The sequence below is a fragment of the Asterias amurensis genome, chromosome 6 (genome assembly GCF_032118995.1).
Source record: "Asterias amurensis chromosome 6, ASM3211899v1".
In the NCBI taxonomy this organism is placed as follows: Eukaryota; Metazoa; Echinodermata; class Asteroidea; order Forcipulatida; family Asteriidae; genus Asterias; species Asterias amurensis.
The window spans coordinates 21,322,413-21,343,113 of record NC_092653.1 but is presented as its reverse complement, the minus strand read 5'-3'; the positions used below and the strand labels follow the sequence as shown (position 1 = coordinate 21,343,113).

At 39.4% G+C, this 20,701-nt stretch overlaps 1 protein-coding gene across 1 annotated transcript; it reads left to right on the top strand.

Moving 5' to 3' along the window:
* Positions 1 to 1,470: 1,470 nt before the first annotated feature.
* LOC139938719 (uncharacterized) lies at positions 1,471 to 19,767 on the top strand. Its single transcript, XM_071934336.1, has 7 exons — positions 1,471 to 1,513; positions 2,404 to 2,547; positions 3,678 to 3,782; positions 4,834 to 4,948; positions 18,050 to 18,162; positions 18,405 to 18,656; positions 19,688 to 19,767. The coding sequence occupies exons 1-7, from the start codon at positions 1,471 to 1,473 to the stop codon at positions 19,765 to 19,767; spliced, it is 852 nt and encodes a 283-aa protein (XP_071790437.1).
* Positions 19,768 to 20,701: the final 934 nt, after the last annotated feature.

The window sequence follows — 20,701 nt, the reverse complement described above, 5'->3', positions numbered from 1 at the left end:
TCTATGTAAATCAGAAAATTTCAAAATGGCCGCCAAATATGAAAAAATATCATTTTCCTTGAGTACTGGGAGTCATAAAAAGCTCAGGGTAGTTGCCAAAATATGTGACTTACAGCCTTACAGGTAGTTGGACAATAACGTACCAAAACATTATTTGTTTTGTAAAATATTATAAATAGCGAATATATAAAGCTTTGAAGCACTTCATGGAAGCAAAAAACAAAAACACAGAACAGCTTTGTGTTTATTTTGTTACCTGTACACTGGACAATATCGGTAATTATCAACTTGGACAAGTCTTCCCAATTGGTGTATCTCAACATATGAAATCAAACCTGTGCATGGGCTCAACTGGTCGTCCAAGTTGCAAGATAACAATGAAAGACAAAACACCCTTGTCACACGAATTTGTGTGCTTTCAGATCTGATGCTTGATTTCGTGACCTCATAATCTAATCTAGAGGTCTCTAAATCAAATTCGTGGACAATTACTTCTTTCTCGAAAACTACGTTACTTCATAGGGAGCCGTTTCTCACAATGTTTCATACTACCGAAAGCCATCCATTAATCGCTACCAAGTAAGTTTTATGCTAACAATTATACGAGTATAATATAGGTTTTCTCGGCCAATTTTGGTAAATGAGCAGCCAATTTAACCACCTAGCTATTCTATTTGGGGCGAAATCGAATGCTACTGAAAAGGGTCATTCGATTTCGTTTATGATTAGTCAGATGTAATGTTGCGTCATTCGATTTAACAAAACAATCATTCAATTTAACAATTCATCAACGCAGCATTCAAATTCGCAGACGCTTCTTGAGGAGTGTGTGTCACGAAAAAGAATGACGATACGCTAAATTGAACACAGTGCTGAAGGAATTCGACTCGACTCAAAACGAAATTGATTGGCCGAATTCTGAATTTGAAACGCAGTAACAACTGGAGAGGCAAATCAGCTTTAATTTGAACGCATGAAAATGAAATTGGCTGCTCATTTGCTGAATTTCACCGAGAAAAAGTAAATTACCAATAGGATCCACTCCTTTACAGGGCTCCATGTAATTTTAATACACGCATGAAGAGATCAAAGTGTTGTGGTTTTTAAAATTATTAAATTGCCAAAAGACAACCTGAAGGTTGGAACGGTTGTTCGGCCAGCCAATTAAAGTCATATTAATGTAACAATGATATTTATTGATTTTTCATTCTTCAAATGCAGCGAGAAAGATCAAATTAATGACTCATCCTTGGTTTAATTTAAATCTCGTCATTGAATTTGTATTTGATAACCACTCTGTCAATACATCCATACTTTGCATTGCCTACAGGGTTAAACAGGTAACCACGCCACACAACTTAAATGAAAGCTAAAGGTTTAATTTCGCCATAACTATCGGCGTGGTTCACTGTGTGGTCTGCACTTGGGTGATCTCTGTCTGCGCGTGCTACTTCAAACTGACTATATAAAATGTCTGACTCAACGTTTGTAGCCATGACTGCTGTTCTAATGGGTAAGTAAAATTTTTTAGTAACTTTTCCAATATTTGTTCTATACGCTGTAATCTCTAGATTGCAGTTTACCATTATAGGAAAGAGCAGTTTCGTACAGCTATAAAAATCACCAATTATGGCAAAATATACCAATAAATCATAAGGACTAAAACAAAACAGACAATCATTAATTGTTAGGGTATTATATGGAGTGGATGGACTATGGTAGCAATTTTTCACCAACCATTAAAAACCAAAAACGCAAACATGTGAGTACAACTATGTAAAAGGCTCATTTGGAGAGGGGCGGTTGCTCTGAAAAGAGAAAGACTGCGTTAATCTGACACTTTCTATCATCTGCCTAATTTGAAACACAAATTATTTGAATTAGAATTATTTGCAATTTTCCCCATTTTCAATGTTGACTATTTCATTTACCGAACGTTTTGTCAATGTTATTTGCTGTTAAAAGAAAATGCCTGGGCCAATTCACCAGGGCCCAATTTCATGGCTCTGCTTACCGCCGAATTCTGCGCTTACGATCACGATTCCCCGCTTATTTGCAAGCACCGAATTTCTGCGCTAGTAGCCTTGTAAGCGTATGATGCCTGGTAACGTTGTCACGGCTACGCACAGAAGCCAAAACTCGCCACTAACCCGTGAAATACGCTTACCATAAGCACAGGCTAGAATTCCCTGCTTCCGTGGGCGTCGATTCTGTGCTTACGGTAAGCAGAGCCATAAAATTGGGCCCTGACGTCATCACCAGAATAATCTTGGATGTGCCATTATGGTGGTCAATGTCACTGTACGTTAAGTATTCAGTGAAGTGCGCATTTTAGGAGTTGTTTATCCTTGAAAACATATTTGTAGGCTTGTGTTTAGGTTTTTTTATTTTCGTTTCCAATAGCTCTATTTTGCTGTATTGAAGGCAAGATGACTGTTTTGTACCACGGTTCTTATCCGGACCCTGGCCCCAACCAAATCGGTAGATGGGTTACATCTAGGATAGAGCAGAAAAACGACCGTTGCCCGGGAAAAGCTCTTCAACATGGTAAGGACTTTGAACGCTAGGTGGCAGCATACACCTGTATAGGATACATGCTGGGTAAATGTCCATTGTTTATATTATACTGGGTATAATTTGTTCACTTGTGTTGTTAACAACATGTTTCACCCGGCAATTCGCGTTCATTCTTCACGCGAATTGCGAAACTCGGAACAAATTTCGGGGTGTGACCATACGCAGGGGTGTCCAGTCGTCGATTTCACCAAACTATTCCTAACTTAGGATTGATCTTTAGGACTTTGGACGGGTTCAGTTCCGTATCAAAATACGTAGGACGCATTGAACACATCATATTAAGTTAGGACGGGTTACTCGTCCTAACTCGAGTTTAGGATTAATCCTAGCGTTTCGTGAAATCGACTGCAGGCTCCCAAAGGTTGTCCGCGTCACGTCATTCGCTTCGCATTTAAAGGGTGTGGACACTATTGGTAACTATTTCAAAATAATTATTAGCACAAAAACTTACTTGGTAACGAGTGATGGGGAGCTGTTGATAGTATGAAACATTGTGAGAAACGGCTACCTCTGAAGTAACGTAGTTTTCGAGAAAGAAGTAATTTTCCACGAATTTGATTTGGAGACCTCATATTTAGAATTTGAGGTCTCGAAACCAAGCATCTGAAAGCACATAACTTCGTTTGACAAGGGTGTTTATTCTCTCATTATTATCTCGCAACTTCGACGACCGATTGAGCTCAAATTTACACAGGTTTGTTATTTTATGAATATGTTGAGAAACACCAAGTGAGAAGACTGGTCTTTGACAATTGCCAAAAGTGTCCAGTGTCTTTAATACTTTTGCGTGTGAAGTATGAACCGAGCTTTTAGTTTTCCATAGACATTGATGGCTCGATGCAATGAAACAAAGTGGCCTCTTTGATCTTTAAAAGTGGTTGCATATTTTACCAGAAGTTTGCTCTGTTTGCAAGGCGTTTCTCTCTTGAATAATTCTTCAGGTTTCAAAATAACGTGGCAATTGGTTTTTCTACAAACAAAATTATTAAGGCATATTCAATTTCAATGAAGGAAAAAACAACAGTCAATCGTTGCTTGAGAAAAATGTAAAGACTCAGCACGAACCGTTCCTAAAATTATACCGTTTTTCTGTTTTGTAGACATGGGGTACCCAGTGATTGAGCTAGACGGGGCAAGGTGGAGGCTCTTCTGGTGGTATCAAGCCAATACCACGTGGCCAGCATCTGTCACTGATGTACTCCAAGGTATTATAACACAAAGACAAACAGTGGATGCGTTCTATATGCTTCCTCGGGTCGAACCCGGTACATTCGAATAGCTTTTACGTCATTTCAGGGGCTCATCTGGGTCAGCTCCTGAAATGAGCAAGTGCCCTGCTTCGCTCGTCCCCAGCGCCTTGCTTTAACCAAAGGCGCTGGGATGGGCAAACGTATTATGCACTGTCATTGGTTTATAATGCGCAACCCATCATGCATCACACTCACACAGCACCATATTCATATGCACTGTACGCATGACGTACTTTTTAGCCCATTAGCGATTAGCCCATCCCAGCGGTCCTGGATAGAATGGCCTCTGAGGCCGAGCGAAGTGCCCTGCTTGCAAAACGGGTCATTTGAGCTGGCCCGAGTTCGCTTGGCCCCAGGACCGCTGGAATGGACTAATCGCTTGAACAGATTCTTGTTCAGGAAGTACGTCATGTATGCAGTGCATAGAAATATGGCGCAGTGTGAGTGTGATGCATGATGGGACTGCGCATTATTAAACCAATGTGTGTGCATGATACGTTTGCCCATCCCAGCGCCTTTGGTTAAGGCAAGGCGCTGGGAACGAGCGAAGCAAAACGGGTCATTTGAGCTGGCCCGAGGTGCATGTCGTCACCACGAGAGGGCGAGTGATCGTTCGTTGAATTAGCTCCAAAATCCACGAAAGGTGTTAAGGACGCATGAGAGTGAATCCTCACAAAGTAAACAAGGAGGGAAAATCAGACAAAGAACAAGAATTATTTTAGATAAGCAAATATAAAACAACCTTGTTTTCAAACTAACCTTAAAACTATCAACACTAGAAATTTTACGAATTTGAGGTGGCAAGTAATTCCAGAGTGTGGGTCCAGCTCGCCAAAAAGACCTATAGTCCTATATGGTTTCCTACTTTTTAGAAAGATGTAACAATCAAGTATTCGAAGATCGAAGGGATCGAGCTACTTTCTAAAAAAAAATCTTCCTTTTTTGTAATAAAGAATCTATGATTTCTAAAATCTCATGCTTGCCAGCATTTTACCTTTTTTTCCAGACAACTATGGCGACTGTGACGTTGATTCCCCATACTGTTTCAGTCGTTTGCCAGAAGCTTTACAAGAAGATGGCGCAGAAATACTCGCTGAAGATTCAGCAGGAACCGTGTACAGGTAAATAATGCACGGGTTTCAGCCAAAATAATGCTTTGCGCTAACATAATGTGTAGACCTACTTGTTTGAGCAAGTTCGAGTGGGCATATTTAGTCGACCCTTGATGACCACTGAAGCAACGCACATCCGCAGTGACGCACTCACTCGAACGACTTACTTTGGAAGGGTAGTCAACCTTCTGCTGCCTTTTCGCTATACTGTCACTGGTTTTCTTCTGCGCTTTACACGTGTTAGAATGGAACATGCTATTTGGACAAGTGAAGAAACCTTGGGCTCGAGGCTGGTTTCAAATGCTCGACCACAGCAGTCAACCAATGGTCGACCAGCCTGGGTTCGAGTGCAAATGGTCAACCTTTAGTTAACCATGCTCTTGGTTGTTGTTCTTTGAGAGCTTGCCTTGCTTTAAGTTCTACTACCGCGCCGGAGATGTTTCGGAATTCGGGAGACTCATCTACTCCGCTGTAGTAGAACATAAAAAAGACAAGTTATCAAAGATGTGTTAAAACCGCAAACCTAACATACATTCACACCTCCTCACCATGCAGTGCCTAAAATCCCACAAGCTAGTGTTGTTATTCCTATATCTATACGTGTTTAAAATGAGCAGCACGATTAGCACAAACTCAATTGGTACAATTTTTTTCTTAAATATTTAGTCAAATGTTTAAATCCTAACTCAATTCATGTTATTGTTATCACTCTTGTTTTATACTATTTTGTCACTGTTAAGGTGGGCATTTAATGCAACTAACCTAATTGCACATAACGCATGGGATGCGTTCCATGACGGAATAGGATCAGCAGAAAAAGACGCAACCCCATGGAATCCAACAGTTGTAAAAGGTGTGTTGTATTCCAAGCCTCCATCTTGGTCATGTACTTTGCGTAGAATAAGAAAAATTAATGCTAATAATCATTTTGCAAAAAGGAACCAGACTATTTCGTTTTTCAAGCCCCGGTTTGGTAACATTGACATCAATATATTTGGTTTGCGGTAAAACCATAACACCAACATTGATATCAATTAGAGAAATTCAAGATGGCTGCACCACGATTAAGGTCTGTTTTGCTAAACATTTAAGTATAATACGAAAGGCCACCCGAGGGCTAGCAGTTCCAGTCAGCGTGTTCCGAAGTTGGTTACCTAAAGTGTTGCGCCGCCAAGAAGACCAACTAGGCTATAGACTCGTAGACAAGTCGTTGATGTCTGTTGCGGTGGTAGCGTTCCGACACTCTCCGCGATTGCTGCAACCTGGCGATATCGCGAGACTGCCGGGCTTTGCGTAGACTTGATTCAAGTCCCGTTCTCGTGTGAGTGGTCCCTAAGCATATCGCACTCGTACAGTGCGCGCTCGCCGTCAAAATGTGGTCCCGTGAAAATGCGGAACAGGGTGGGGGAGTAGTTTTCTCGCGATGGCACGTGATTGAGTCAAGTCTAGGTCTCGCGGGGCTGTTGCTCTCGCGTTGTGATTCTCATTTAATGGGTTGGGGGGGGGGGGGGGGTTAGTAGTCGACAGCCAGCACTTCGATCGCTATATCATTATACCACCACGAAACGACTACCTGTCAGACTCGACAGTATAGAAAGGACAAATAAATAAAGTTCACTTGACACGAAATCAATTTTAAATATTCTTATTAATTAATTCTTTGGGGGTATTTACAATATTTACAACACAATCAGGATATAAACTGAAATGATGGCTTCAGGACTTTTGGGTCGCCAGTAACTATTGGTTGAATATCTCACAACGTCCAATAAACTCATAAATAAATTGCTTCGCAGAATGGCTCTAATAGGCTCCTTCTCACAACATGCAATGTAAACGATATCCGTAAAATTTACGGCACTTTACCTGGTAGCTATATGGTGCCAGGTAAAGTGCCGTTAATAGTCAATATTACTACATGAGTTCTGTTTAACTCTATGAGTCTAAATTCTATGCCTCCGTTGTTTTCAGGAAAAGCACCAAAGAGTCAAGACTCTCTCGAGTACAAGAATTCGCTTGGTGTGAAATCTTTGACACTGGATGACGATACGTGCCAGTGTGATTCCTCGCTTAGTATGGGCCATGCCATGTGCTTTTCTCCTACATACGTATTTAATAAAACAGTATTTGGAGTAGACCTCTTGATTCATGAAAAAGCCTGTGATCCAAATGATCACGTACCAAAGCCTACAAATGGGCTGTACATTTACTTTAAAGGTAAATCTTACAACTAGTTTTTGATTGAACGGCTTATAAGAATCGAATGAGAAATGATACATACAAAAAAAGGACTGTTTCAATCTAAATAGAGCTCTGTCATCATCTCTTGTGTTTAAATTATTAAATTTACAATGATCCACACAAATTTGCCTCGAAATTGCGTGGTTTTCCTTTTACTTTGCAAACTAACACGGTCGGCCATTTATTATGTGAGCCAACAATTTGACTCCCATAAATGGCCGACCGTGTTTGTCGGCGAGGTAAAAGGAAAACCACGCAATTTCGAGTGATAGTTGTGCGGATCATTATATTCTACTTTTAAAATGTCTTTCTAATTATATGCATTTTATAACAAACAGTTACAAACGTTTTTCTAAGACCAACTCGACCGATCCAAGGCAACGTGTTACTTTAATACACGCTTCTAGCAAATCTTTCTGCGTAAAACACTTTCTCAGTTAACAAAAATCAGAATTAAACCTCACAAAACAACTAGAAGTATAGCCTAAGCTCATGAAATTGTGTTAATACCCTTGTGATGTTTTAACACACGTTTTGTTGTTTGTACTTTAGACGCTGACGACTGTATCAACGCCAATTGCCAAAATGGCTGCCTGGATGGAGTCGACTCATTTACTTGTCTCGGTAACTGAGTCACACATCATCAATAAGAAAGAAACTGTATAACGTAGATAATTTTAGTGAGCAAAATTAGTTATAAGTCTTATTCAGCCTACCAGGCTTTTTGAAGACATTGGACACCTGATCTGTCAAAGATCAGTCTTCTCACTTGAAGTATCCCAACATAAAATAACAATCATGTGGAAAGTGGTCGTCGAAGTTGCGAGATAATGGAAGAAAAGACACCCTTGTCACACGAAGCTATGTGGTTTCAGATGCTTGATTTCGGGACCTCGAAATCCAATTCTGAGGTCTCGAAATAAAATTCAAATATTTTAGTGCAAAATTACTTTACTTCAGAGGGCGCCGATTCTCCCAATGTGTATTCTATCAACAGCTCTCCATTGCTTGTTACCAAGTCAGTTTGTATGCTAACAATATTTTGAGTAGTTACTAATAGTGTCCACTGCCTTTAATTTAGGCAACTTTGGTAAGAGTTGGAACCAGAACGTTTAGTAGAAATCAGCAGCGAAGAAACGATACAGAATGTTTCTGCATAATTGATGAAAAATATTAGTTTGACTTTTTTCGTTAAAAAAAGTGTTACTATATATAGAGACAAGATTGGACCAGGAAGACTTTTCTCTCCAATATGGTGGCATTTTTTATATACAATTACAATATACTACAGTATTTCATTGTATATTGAGGTATATATTATTATGTCAATGTTGCTGATGCTTCATATTGCTTATTTTGCCTTAGCCTTGATCAAGGCGCTACAGCCAGCCGCGATCTGCAAAATCCCAGTCCCCATCACTGAATTCCGCCAGCGCACCCTCATACATAACCCAGTGCATATACGTGTACAGCGTATGTACACATATATACATACATACTATGTACATGTACCATCAGTATACGGTACACTTACGGTACATGGGTCTTCCCAAGTAGCGCCTTGATGGTTTTGTATCTGCCAAAATTTAGGGCGGAGCTCATTATGCTAATGTTTACTAACAACCCGTTCTCATTGGTTGTTGGTTGACCTATAAACTCTCGCTGTCAATCACAACGTTATTCTGCAAGCACTCGCACACATGTGCTCGTCGACGTATTGTAAACAAGCAGTGGCTGCAGTATAGTTGCAATAATGGCGGCGGGCGAGGGAGAAATCCCTACTAGTAAAACAAAACTGTAAGTCGCTGGAAATCAATGGTGTATAATTTGCAACACAACTACAGAAACTTTCAACAAAATATAACAGCCGCGTTTAATGCATCAATCATGGGTTTAGAAATAGAAGGAAGGAAATTAGACCATGTGAAATGTGTTTGAGAAAGGTTAAAAAAGTATCCAGGTGTCATGGGTTTCCGGCAAGATGGCTACTTGGTAAGAATTCTTAGGTGTTGGGCATATGACAGTACAGCACACCCCATCCCCTTGAAGCAAAAACACAGACCAGATGAGATAAGAAACCCAGATGTGTATTTTGTCTTAAGGTAGAAATATATTATTCATTACGTTTCTCGCGGTAAATCAAAGTTGGGGATCGAAAATATGTGTTGTCGACAGACGGTAGAAGATGGCGTGTGGCTGAACAACAACTAAATAAAGTTCAATTTCATAAACTAACTCTTGCCATACTACTAGTACTACACTACAACGTTACACTTATATAGTACAGCAGTTTCCAATTCTGGGACAAATCTACCATCTACGTTGTAATTATAGTCCTCGTGTTATAATGAAACGCAAGACAACGGAAGTTGTTCGAAGTTGTTCCCCGACCGGGCGAGTCATGTCCGGCTCACCCGTCCGGCAGCGCATTCAGACCCCCCTTACAATCATAGCTATATATACACCACGCTCCCGACACTGCTATAAAAAGCACGTAGTACACTACATGTACATATACAGCTAGCGTAGCGTACACACACATGGATGTGGCATGATTGCTAGCAGTAATACGTCATTCTCAATCGCGCCTGTGATTGGCCAATGTTTAGAATGACACGCCCACATCATGAATACCCGTTTATCGGAATTCCGATAAAGCTTTACAAACCCATCAAGGCTGTTGTTTGAGCCACGTGTATGAGGTTGAAAATACAAAGACACGACCGTTCTCACGACTACGCTATACTGTTCTCGCTGTACAATGTATGGTAATATACATTTGTGAATGTACTGCATGCGTGTGCCGCGAACCGGGCCGGGGAACAGTACGTCAACAGCCTTGATCAAGGCTAATTTTGCCTAAGCAGTGAAAACATTGCATGTAAACCTAATATGATATATTTTGAATTTCATTTTGTGTATGGTAAGTTTAATAAAGTATAATGAAACATCAACACATGACGGAAATATTTTTATTTCAAACTTTCTCCTTATGTTGAAAATGCTTTTAGAGTGAGACAAAAATCAAAACCAACAACTTAAAACGCCGGCTTGCCTATTAACAAATACAAATCTAGATAGTAGATATAATATCCCCAAAGTAGCATGACGTCATAAGATTAACCTACTTGTGTCACAAGCGCTGTGAAATATTACAAACACTTGGTGGCGCACTTTATAGCGAACTTCACATAAACAAAATAAAATATGACACATTGTCGGTGATCGTGAGGTTACGTTGTTGGGGAGGGTTTACTGCTTCTGAAATCAACACGTTAAGAAACATCTGCTTGGCTGTTAACGGATCTCCTGATTGGTCGACAATGTGGTGACATAAGCCTGCTGTACTACAAAACGGTTATGAGATTTTATCTACTTCTTATTCCGCAAGATTACATTATTCTTAACAAGATCACACAACAATCGTGCGCATATACTGGGTATACATACTGCGCAAAGCACTCATGCATGCACTGTACGCCATTACTATTGGTTTTGCTTCATTGTTTTGGTTGTGTTTTGACCGATGCTGCAAACTGAGTGTTTCCCAATGACTGGCTCAACATTTGTGGCTGCAGTGATTGCTGTTTTAGTGGGTAAGTGAACAATATTAATGCAGCATTTTCACTCTCAACTGTTTTTCCCCATTTTTGTTATTCTCAAAATTTACTGATTTTTTAGACCAAAAATTGCTAATGAAACAGAAAATTAAAGTAACAAATGGTTCGTTTGCCATGTTCTCCTCCTACTAATTGTAAAAACATTCTTCAGATATTACGAAGGCTAATAATTTGATAACGGTATTAAAAAATAATGTGTTACCAAGGGCATATGTTATGCTATGTACAAACGCAGACATCATTTTATAAGATGCCGACTATTTTATGAACAGAAGGGAGACAACTTTTCCTCTTTTTGGCTAGATTTGAGGAATAAGGGCAAAATGTACAGCTTGTACTTTTGATGTAGGGCCTACATATTTTCTTGTATACAGTTTACTAAAGAAGTACAACAATTTGCCTTGGGTAATTATAATTTAACCAACGAACGATGAATAGGCCTTTGAAAGAAAAAACACTTATCTCTAAGCAGTGTCCCTCAGATTTGCAAAGTTTGCCCAACATCGGTTAAGCATAAGCTTGACCGTCAAATGCTTTATCTGGGTACTGATGGCAATTTTGGATTCGCTGTCTTTTATTGCTCCACATTTAAACTCTTGAAAGCAATGATTCTGACCATCAACATTTTCTTTTCAGAGCAAGTAAACTGCTCATTATCCTTTTATTGGATGTTTAATTTGCACCATTAATATTGTTTATACCCTGACACCGATGTGTGGTACAACTGTATTTTTTCCTCATAACTCGGGAAAGTACTGAGTATATAGTCCTAACGCACATCGGTGCAAGCTTATTAGGGTAAAACCAAAATTAATGTATTTTGATCCAGTTTAAAGAATCGCTTCCTTTTAAGCCCAGACAGACATAACCACATTGGTCATAACCACTGCCGCATACATTTGTTGTAAATTAAAATATTTGTTTTTAAAGGTTGACAACATTTAAAAATCCTGTGGAAAAAGAAAGATGTTGGCTTTAAACCACTATATGCTAAATGATATGTATGCCAACATGGCTGCAGCCAAGTTGACAAACATGCTGAACATGAGCCAGTATTCAAGACACTATTGAAAAATGTGAAAGACTAGTCTTCACAGTTGGTGTATCTCAACATATGCATAAAATAACAAACCTGTGAAAATGTGAGCCCAATCGGTCGTCGAAGTTGCGAGATATTAATAAAAGAAAAAACACCCTGTCGCACCATGGTCACATTAAGTTGTGTGCTTTCAGATGCTTGATTTCGAGACCTTAAATTCTAAATCTAAGTTCTCGAAATCAAATTCGTGGAAAATCGAAAACTACGTCACTTCAGAGGGAGCTGTTTCTCACAATGTTTTACACTATACATCAACCTCTCCCCATAACTCGTAACCAAGAAAGGTTTTATGATAATAATTATTTTGAGTAATAACCGATAACGCCACTGCCTTTAAAGGCAAATGCTACGATTGGTTTTGAAGACGGTTGATTGCTTTAAACCTATACAAGTAGATGTACGTTTTTGTATACAATAAAACTACCCAGTGTAAAAATCCGGACGTAGGATGAATAAAATTATACTTCTGTGACACTTATTTAAATAATTGGTCGTGTATTAGACTTCTGAGGATTTCGGCTCTATTTTAACCAATCTGAAATTATGAAGACAAGCAGTACTGTTATAGACGGCTGTCTGTCTTCATTGGAATTATGAAATAACTAAAACACTTAACAATAAATCTGATCAAAGTTACTTAAAATAAATGACTAGACGAGAGCAAATCAATTAATCAAAACACTTACTAAAAGAAAACGACTTCTGGAAGCACACAACTTGTATGCGACAAGGGTATTTTGTTTTCCATGAAACTACCGCAACTTCGACGACAAATTGAGTTCAAATTTTCACAGGTTTGTTATATTATGCGTGTTGAGATGAGAAGACTGGTCTTTGACAAAAACCAAATGTGTCCAGTGCCTTTATAAAAAATTTAAAAAAATTAAAAAATCAACAGCAGTGTAGGCCTACCACAGTGTGTTGCAAGGAGCAAGTTTGAATGCGCACATTAATTTAGTCCACCAGTGGTCGACCACAGATTAGCAACGCACATGCGCAGTGACGTACTCACCCGAACGACTCGTTTGGTAGTCTAGTCAACCTTCCACCTTTTCGCTAAAGTGTCACTAGTTCCCCTCTGCGCTTAACACATGTTAGAATGGAACATGCTGTTGGGACCAGTGAAGAAACAATGGGCTCGAGGCTGGTTCCAAATGGTCGACCACAGTAGTCAACCAATGGTCGACCAGCCTGGGTTCGAGTCAAAATGGTCAACCTTTAGTTAACCATTGTGCACACTCAAACTTGCTCCATATGATTGTCAACAAATTGTCAATCGATGTGTGAATACAACGCTTATTTGTAAATATCTATTTCCAATAAAGCACTAAAATAGGTCCGATGGTTGTCCTTAAATCGACCACTTTGATACAACCGGTCAATAAAAACCAAAACTGCCACAGTATTAAAAACTGTCATTAGTTGCTCAACATTGATCGCTAAAACGTAAAACCCATGGTTATAATATTGCCAACCAACCAACCTATGGAGAGTCAATATTGATCATCCATTGCCAACCAACAAAATGTCGATAATGATCTCATCATTCTACGTTGGTTCATCAAGGCTCAACATTAACCGCCATGTAAAACCAATATTGCCGACCTAGAATCAACATTGGCCCAACATCAGAACCCCTAAACAATGGCAAAAAATGTTGTTTTTCTGAAAAATAAACGGTGGCTTAAAGAGGGTTGGGAAATGTCAAAAACAATTTTTCAATAGAGTTTTCGTGTTAGTGGGGAACATAAATTAAAGGCAGTGGACACTATTGGTTATCCTCGAAATAATTATTAGCATAAAACCTTTCTTGGTGACGAGTAACGGGGAGAGGTTGATGGTATAAAACATTGTGAGAAACGGCTCCCTCTGAAATGCCGTAGTTTTCGAGAAAGAAGTAGTTTTCCACAAACTTGATTTCGAGACCTTACGTTTAGAACTTGAGGTCTCGAAATCAACCATCTAAACGCACACAACTTCATGTGACAAGGGTGTTTTTGTTCTTTCATTACTATCTCGCAAGTTCGATGACCGATTGAGCTCAAGTTTTCACAGGTTAGTTATTTTATGCACATGTTGAGATACACCAACTTTGAGGGCTAGTCTTTGACAATTACCAATAGTGTCCACTGCCTTTAAAGGTCTCTCACCTCATGGTAAAATGAAAATGGTGTAAAACTTCAAGCCCATTTAACTGGCCCCGGAACTCTTTTTTCTAGTCAGTCACTGTTTTTCTAGTCAACTGTTTCAAGAGTGACGAAGAAAGTTTTGAAACGTTTGCAGTCTCACAAAAAGTTAATTTTAACAAGTCTCCTTTAGTGTCCTTGATCAGTCCCAATGTTGGCACCTTTAGATAACATACGAATAATGAATGATAATGTGCATTAGTGAGATTATTTCCATGAGTTAAAACGTTCCATGGGTTAAAACATGGAATGCGAACCCGACGTAAATTCGTGTTGTATGGAGTCGATGCATTGCGCATGACGTCTTCGACCGCCATCTTTATTGGCAAACATTTTTGAAAAGTACACGCACTGGTGCAGAACTTTTAGCCAATAACAGTCTTTCACACGTGCACGTTTCATATTCCGATGGCAGCCAATTTATTGATCTCTATTTAATTGATCTATGTTTTATTGAGATCAATTATAAGATAGATCAATACGTCTATTTCTGAAACGAAAAGCTGTGAGAGGAAATTTGCTCATCAAGCACTTCCGGTGGGATCGATTTTAGCTCTCTTTTTTAATATCCTCGACAGCGCATTCAATGCTTTTCCCAAAACGGACTTTGTTGATGTTTTTTGGCGAGTCGGAGCACCCTTTAGTTAAGTTGTTTTTGTTTATAATGGCATGAAGCTTTGTAGTTTATTATTGAACACCATTTTGCTCCTCGATTTGTAAATGCAAGAGTGCCAAGAATATCCAATTATATACTGAAATAATAAGAGATAAAGTTTTGGAATTACTATATCATTCACAAACATCAGTAATAGTGCAGCGTTCTCCTGAAACGAGCAGAGCTGGCCTACTGTTCGAAACATCATAAACCAACGGTCCTCCGAATACATATTTTTTACACATGGTTTGTAGCCTACCTGTTAGTTTACTAGTTATAAAGTTACATTGTTGTCCAAACCCAGCGAAGCTTCAAACACAATAGTTTATCATAAGGGTGGCATGGTTGGCGTGGGTAAAGCGCTCGCCTCTCACCAAGGTGACCCCGGTTCGATTCCCGGCTGGGGCCATATGTGAGTTGAGTTCTGCGTTGGTTCTCTGCTGTGCCACGAGGGTTTTCCTGACTACCCGTTTTCCTCCCTCGGGAAAAATCAAACACTTTCGATCTTGGCTGTGCTCCGTGGCCTTGCATGCCTGCTTCTCGAACACGTTGTAGCTGCGTCCTTCGCAATTCAGCTCTTAGCTGCGAGTAACACCACGTTGTAGCCGCGTCCTTCGCAATTCAGCTCTTAGCTGCGAGTAAGGATGATTAGCCCCCAAATTATTTTTTATTATTCTACAATGTTGTGTGTTCTTGTAAAAACATCTTTGTAATTGGTATATAACAATTTTTAATTTGATTGTCATTTCCAATAGCTCTATTTTGCTGTATTGAAGGCAAAATGACTGTGTTGTACCACGGTTCTTATCCGGACTCTGGCCCCAACCAAATCGGTAGATGGGTTACATCTAAGATGGAGCAGAAAAACGACCGTTGCCCGGGAAAAGCTCCTCGGACTGGTAAGATCACTGTACTTTGAAGCGCTGGGTGGCAGCATACACATTGGGTTTATTGGGTGCGTTCTTTTAGCTTCCCCGGGTCGACCCCGGTGTGTGGCGTTTTCTTTTTCCAGGACGAATGTGTGCAGATAATTACCCACGTTCGTCCTGGGAAAAAAAAACGCCACACACCGGGGTCGACCCAGGGAAGCTAAACGAACGCAGCCAATTGTCAATAGACCTTTTTGCTCCTTAGCTAGACCACAATGCACCTCATTCAACGGTTGGCGCTTGCGCAATGGGTATTTGCGAAAAGGTCTATGGTTTATATTATTCAATAGATAGAATACTTTATGTACGTGCACTGTTGAGCAACATAATTTCATTCTGCAATATTAGTCATCCATGACACTGTAAGCTCAATGTAACAGACAATCCATATTTCTTGCATCTATTATCCACGATAACACAAAATTCAAAATACCTATGAAATTGAAAAAGGTGCCTCATTGTTTCTCAACAGAAACTTGGTCTGTAGGCGTTTGCAAGTCGTATCTAGATGAGCAATATTCTACAAGTTTCATAAATCTGGCCACCACTTTTCTTTTTTTTACAATACAAAATTAAGCCTGTAAACCTTTTTCAATTGCAATGAAGTATGGCAAAAGGGACAGCCAGAAAATGTTTACATGATAAATAATTAAAACAGAAAGAACCTCAGAAGTGTCGACAGAATTATGTTTTTTTCTTCTTCTTTCTTTAAAGCACCAGAACGCCCTAAGGAGAACCCAGTTATTGAGCGAGACGGGGCAAGGTGGAGGCTTTTCTGGTGGTATCAAGCTAATACCGAATGGCCAGCATCTGTCACTGATGTACTTCAAGGTATAACAAAGTAATAGATAAACCATAATGAAATTATTATTATAGGCTAGTTCCTTTTTCCTTTCTTTTTTCCCAAACAAAGAATCCATATAGGATTTGAGGCATTGCATGGTAAGGTATCAAAAATATTTGGTTTGCGGTAACACCATTTGTGTATCTACTTGCCAGGTAGGGTTTGTTCTTTAGAGATCCGCCATGCTAAACAAATTTATACATTTGACCGCGGAGTAGATTTTCGGGATACTTCTCAGTTCTGAAAAGAACTGTCCTTCGTTTTACTGACTTCGTGAACGGAAGACAGAAAATCGGCTTGGACACTGTAGCTAATAAAATCTACATTCTTGAACATCATGCTTGCCAACATTCCATTTTGTTCTTTTTCAGACAACTATGGCGACTGTGACGTTGATTCCCCGTACTGTTTCAGTCGTTTGCCAGAAGCTTTACAAGAAGATGGCGCAGAAATACTCGCTGAGGATTCAGCAGGAACGGTGTACAGGTAAAATCTATACAGATAGACAATGGGATGCACTAGTTTCAATCAATTAAACGCTGTCGTTATTCCCAATGTAGGTCAACGTTTTACAATTTGTCTGTTTATGATTATGCAAAACGTTGGTATTGCACTGCCCTTCTTCGCCAAACTAGGACAAAGCAATTATTTAGATTTTTAATGAAATACATTTCAATCCCTGTTCAATCAGGCTTGCGTATTATTTTTTATTATGAAATCGCCAACAAACAAAATCAACTGAATGGACCATATAGCTTTGTTGCTGTTGTAACCTCTCGATTGTTTCAAATCTATAAGAGTATAGATATGTATAGTGTTACCTGTGCAAATTTCATTTTAAATGGTGATAGCGTTTCTTTTAGGGTTTTTTAAATTTGGAATAGGCTTGCACAATCTGTGAAACGTTTCTGTTAGTAACGTTTCTTAAATTTTAGGGATATCTGATATAAATCTATTTCCATTATTACATTACTTTGAAGTGAAATGATTCTCGACTACTCTTTATGCTATCGAAAGCTTCTATACTTAAAAAAAGGAATTTATTGCCACTGATTTGAGCAGTAATTACCTAACGTAAAGACCATGTGGACTTTATTTACAATAATAAGTGTGACCTTGTGCATTTTTGGGGTATTCTGGACGGCAAGATACTAAATTGACATTTTGTGTCACAATTTCCACATAAATCAAAGAATTGTGAAAGTAAAAGCTGGACAAGTTTTGAGATGTGCCCCCGTTCATCATTCCAAAAGTTGATAGGAATTAGACAGTGCAATCTCCATATAATATAAGATTTTCTGTTTTAGAGTGGCTCTTTACAGTGGCTCTTCTGTAAACATGTGATGTCCCGAAAATTTGAGTGGAAAATTACTTCTTTCTTGAATACATACTTCAGAGAGAGCCGTTTCTCACATTGTTTTAATCAACAGCTCTCCATTGCTTGTTTATATCAAGTAAGTTTTTATGCTAAAAATTATTTTGAGTAATTAACAACCTTCAATAATTCTTCTCCTCCAATTTCTCTTGTTTTTCAAGGTGGGCATTTGATTCAAGTAACAACGTTGCACATGCAACATGGCGTGCCTTCCATGACGGCATAGAGTCATCATTAAAAAACCAAAACGCATGGAATCCAGTAGTTCTTCAAGGTACGTAAACATTGTTTATAAATCCAAGTTGGTTATGTATGCAGCGCACAGTATAGTTCACGCAAAGGCGGATCTAATGGGAGACTTTTGGGACGCTTGGTGGCAGCAGATTTACCTGGTAAAATCCATTGTTCTCGGTAATGTGCGCATGCTCATAACTACGTAAACAATGGAAATGTACCTGGTAAGTCTGCTGCCACCTAGCGTCCCAAAGTCTCCTATTCCATACACATTGTTTGCAGGGAAGGCTCCCCAGACGCAGCAGGATTCTTTCCAGTACAAAATGGAGTTTGGTGTGAAGTCAGTGATGCTGGATGATGATTCTTGTGATTGTTACAGCACGCTTAGTATGGGTCATGGCATCTGCTTTCTTGCTGGAGCCAGATTTAATGAATATGTATTTGGCGTGGACCTCCTGTACCATGAAAATGACTGTGGGCCGGTGGCCAGCACGGTGCCAGTGCCTACAAATGGACTATCTATTTTCTTTAAAGGTAAATTTTTTATGAGTTAAATATTTATTAGATGTCCATTGGGTGACTTTCGAACATAGGTGGCAGCAGACTTACTAGGTAAATCCAGTGTTCCAGCAATAATCGCATGCCAATGGTTCGTTCGTTAAGCTTCCCTGGCATGGGTCTACCCCGCGGTTCTCATTCGGGTGAGCCCCTGACAAGAGCTAAACGAACGATTACTCACCGCTCTCATAGTGACGTCATGCACCTGGGGCCAGCCCCCAAGTGACCCACTCCACAAGCAGGGCACTGGGGGCTGACCCGGGTGAGCCCTGGAATGATGTCAAAGCTATTCGAACGCACCGGGGAAAGGCCGGGGTCGACACAGGGAAGCTAAACGAACGCACCCTACACACATTTTCTCAAATACCCACTGCATAAGCGCTAACTGATGAATGAGGTGCATGCGGGTCTAGCTAGGCAAACTTGATCACTAGCTAAAACCAGCATGCATCTAATTCTATGCTTAAAGCGCATACCGAAGTCACAAATTAGTAAGCATAATAAATTTGATGTGCTTAGCCACTTGTTGTGCTTAAAGGAACACGTTGCCTTGGATCGGACGAGTTGGTCAAAACAAAAGCGTTTGTAACCGTTTTGTATATAATGCATATGGTTGGAAAGATGTTTTAAAAGTAGAATACAATGATCCACACAAGCTTGCCTCAAAATTGCGTGGTTTTCCTTCAACTGTGCGGACTTAGACGGTCGGCCATTTATGGGAGTCAAAATTTTGACCCCCATAAATGGCGGGCGTGTTAGTCGACGAGGTAAAAGGAAAACCACGCAATTTCGAGGCATGTTTGTGTGGATCATTGTATTCTACTTTTACAACATCTTTCTACCCAAATGCATTTTATAAAAAAACGATTACAAACGCTTTTCAAAGACCAACACGACCGATCCAAGGCAACGTGTTCCTTTAAGCAGCTCTATGAAATTGGGCCCAGTAGATGCCCATTGAAATGCATCCGGTTTAAATACATGTTTTGTTGTTGCTTGTATTTTAGACGCTGACGACTGTATCAACGCCGATTGCCAAAATGGCTGCCTGGATGGAGTCGACTCATTTACTTGTCTCGGTAACTAAGTCATACGGTATCAATTAGAGACAAACAAATTAATATAAACATACTTTTTTAGTCCCAATTTTGGAAAAGTTTTCCGGTTCAGAAACTGCTAACCGTTTCTTGGCCTGAACGTTGCGTTGACTTAGTTTTTCTTTCTAACACAGGATCAGGTCCGGTTTTTGTCTTAAATATTTGTAATTTCATTGCATTATTTTCCTTATGTTGGCGATGTTTAAACAATTTTATGAAATAAATAAATATTGTGCAGGGCAGCTTTGTTCTAGGGAGGCTTAAGTCAAGGCCAAATCTTACAAATAATTGTTAAAAAGTTCAATATTTCAGTGTTTCATTTACAAATATTGTAATTTTGTAACAATTGTTATTAGGTGTTTTATTGCTGAAACTATATGTTACAAAAAAATATCGTGGCAGTGATACGAAAACATGTAAAGCCTTAACCTATAATTATTTCTATATGATATAACTATATTGTGTAGTATTTTTTAGTTTAATAATAAACCCAGGACGCAAATCTCATTGAAACACACACTTGCCTGCAAACTTGTTTACAAAAGAAAAAGAGTTGACCCCAATTCACTGTGATGAACTTCACATTGTCGTTATAGGAAACAATAAAACACCCCTCCTCAAACGCCGTTAAACGTGACAAACTATTGGTGGCGCACTTTATCACCAACTGCGTAAAATATAATGACCTTTTTCCGAAACTCTCATTTCGGTTCCGAACAGTGAGCCACGTGTAACTTGTTCAAAATACGGATTTTATGCAGGGAAAGGGTCTATGGTAAACGTTTATCATGCAACACATTCCATGACACAATGCACCACCTGTTTTGCAGCCGACGTAGGCCTATACTTAACTGCGGTAAGTGTGGGTAAAATCTCTGGGCAAAAAGCTTAGACGAAGTAACACAGGGGTGTTCTATTTTCAAA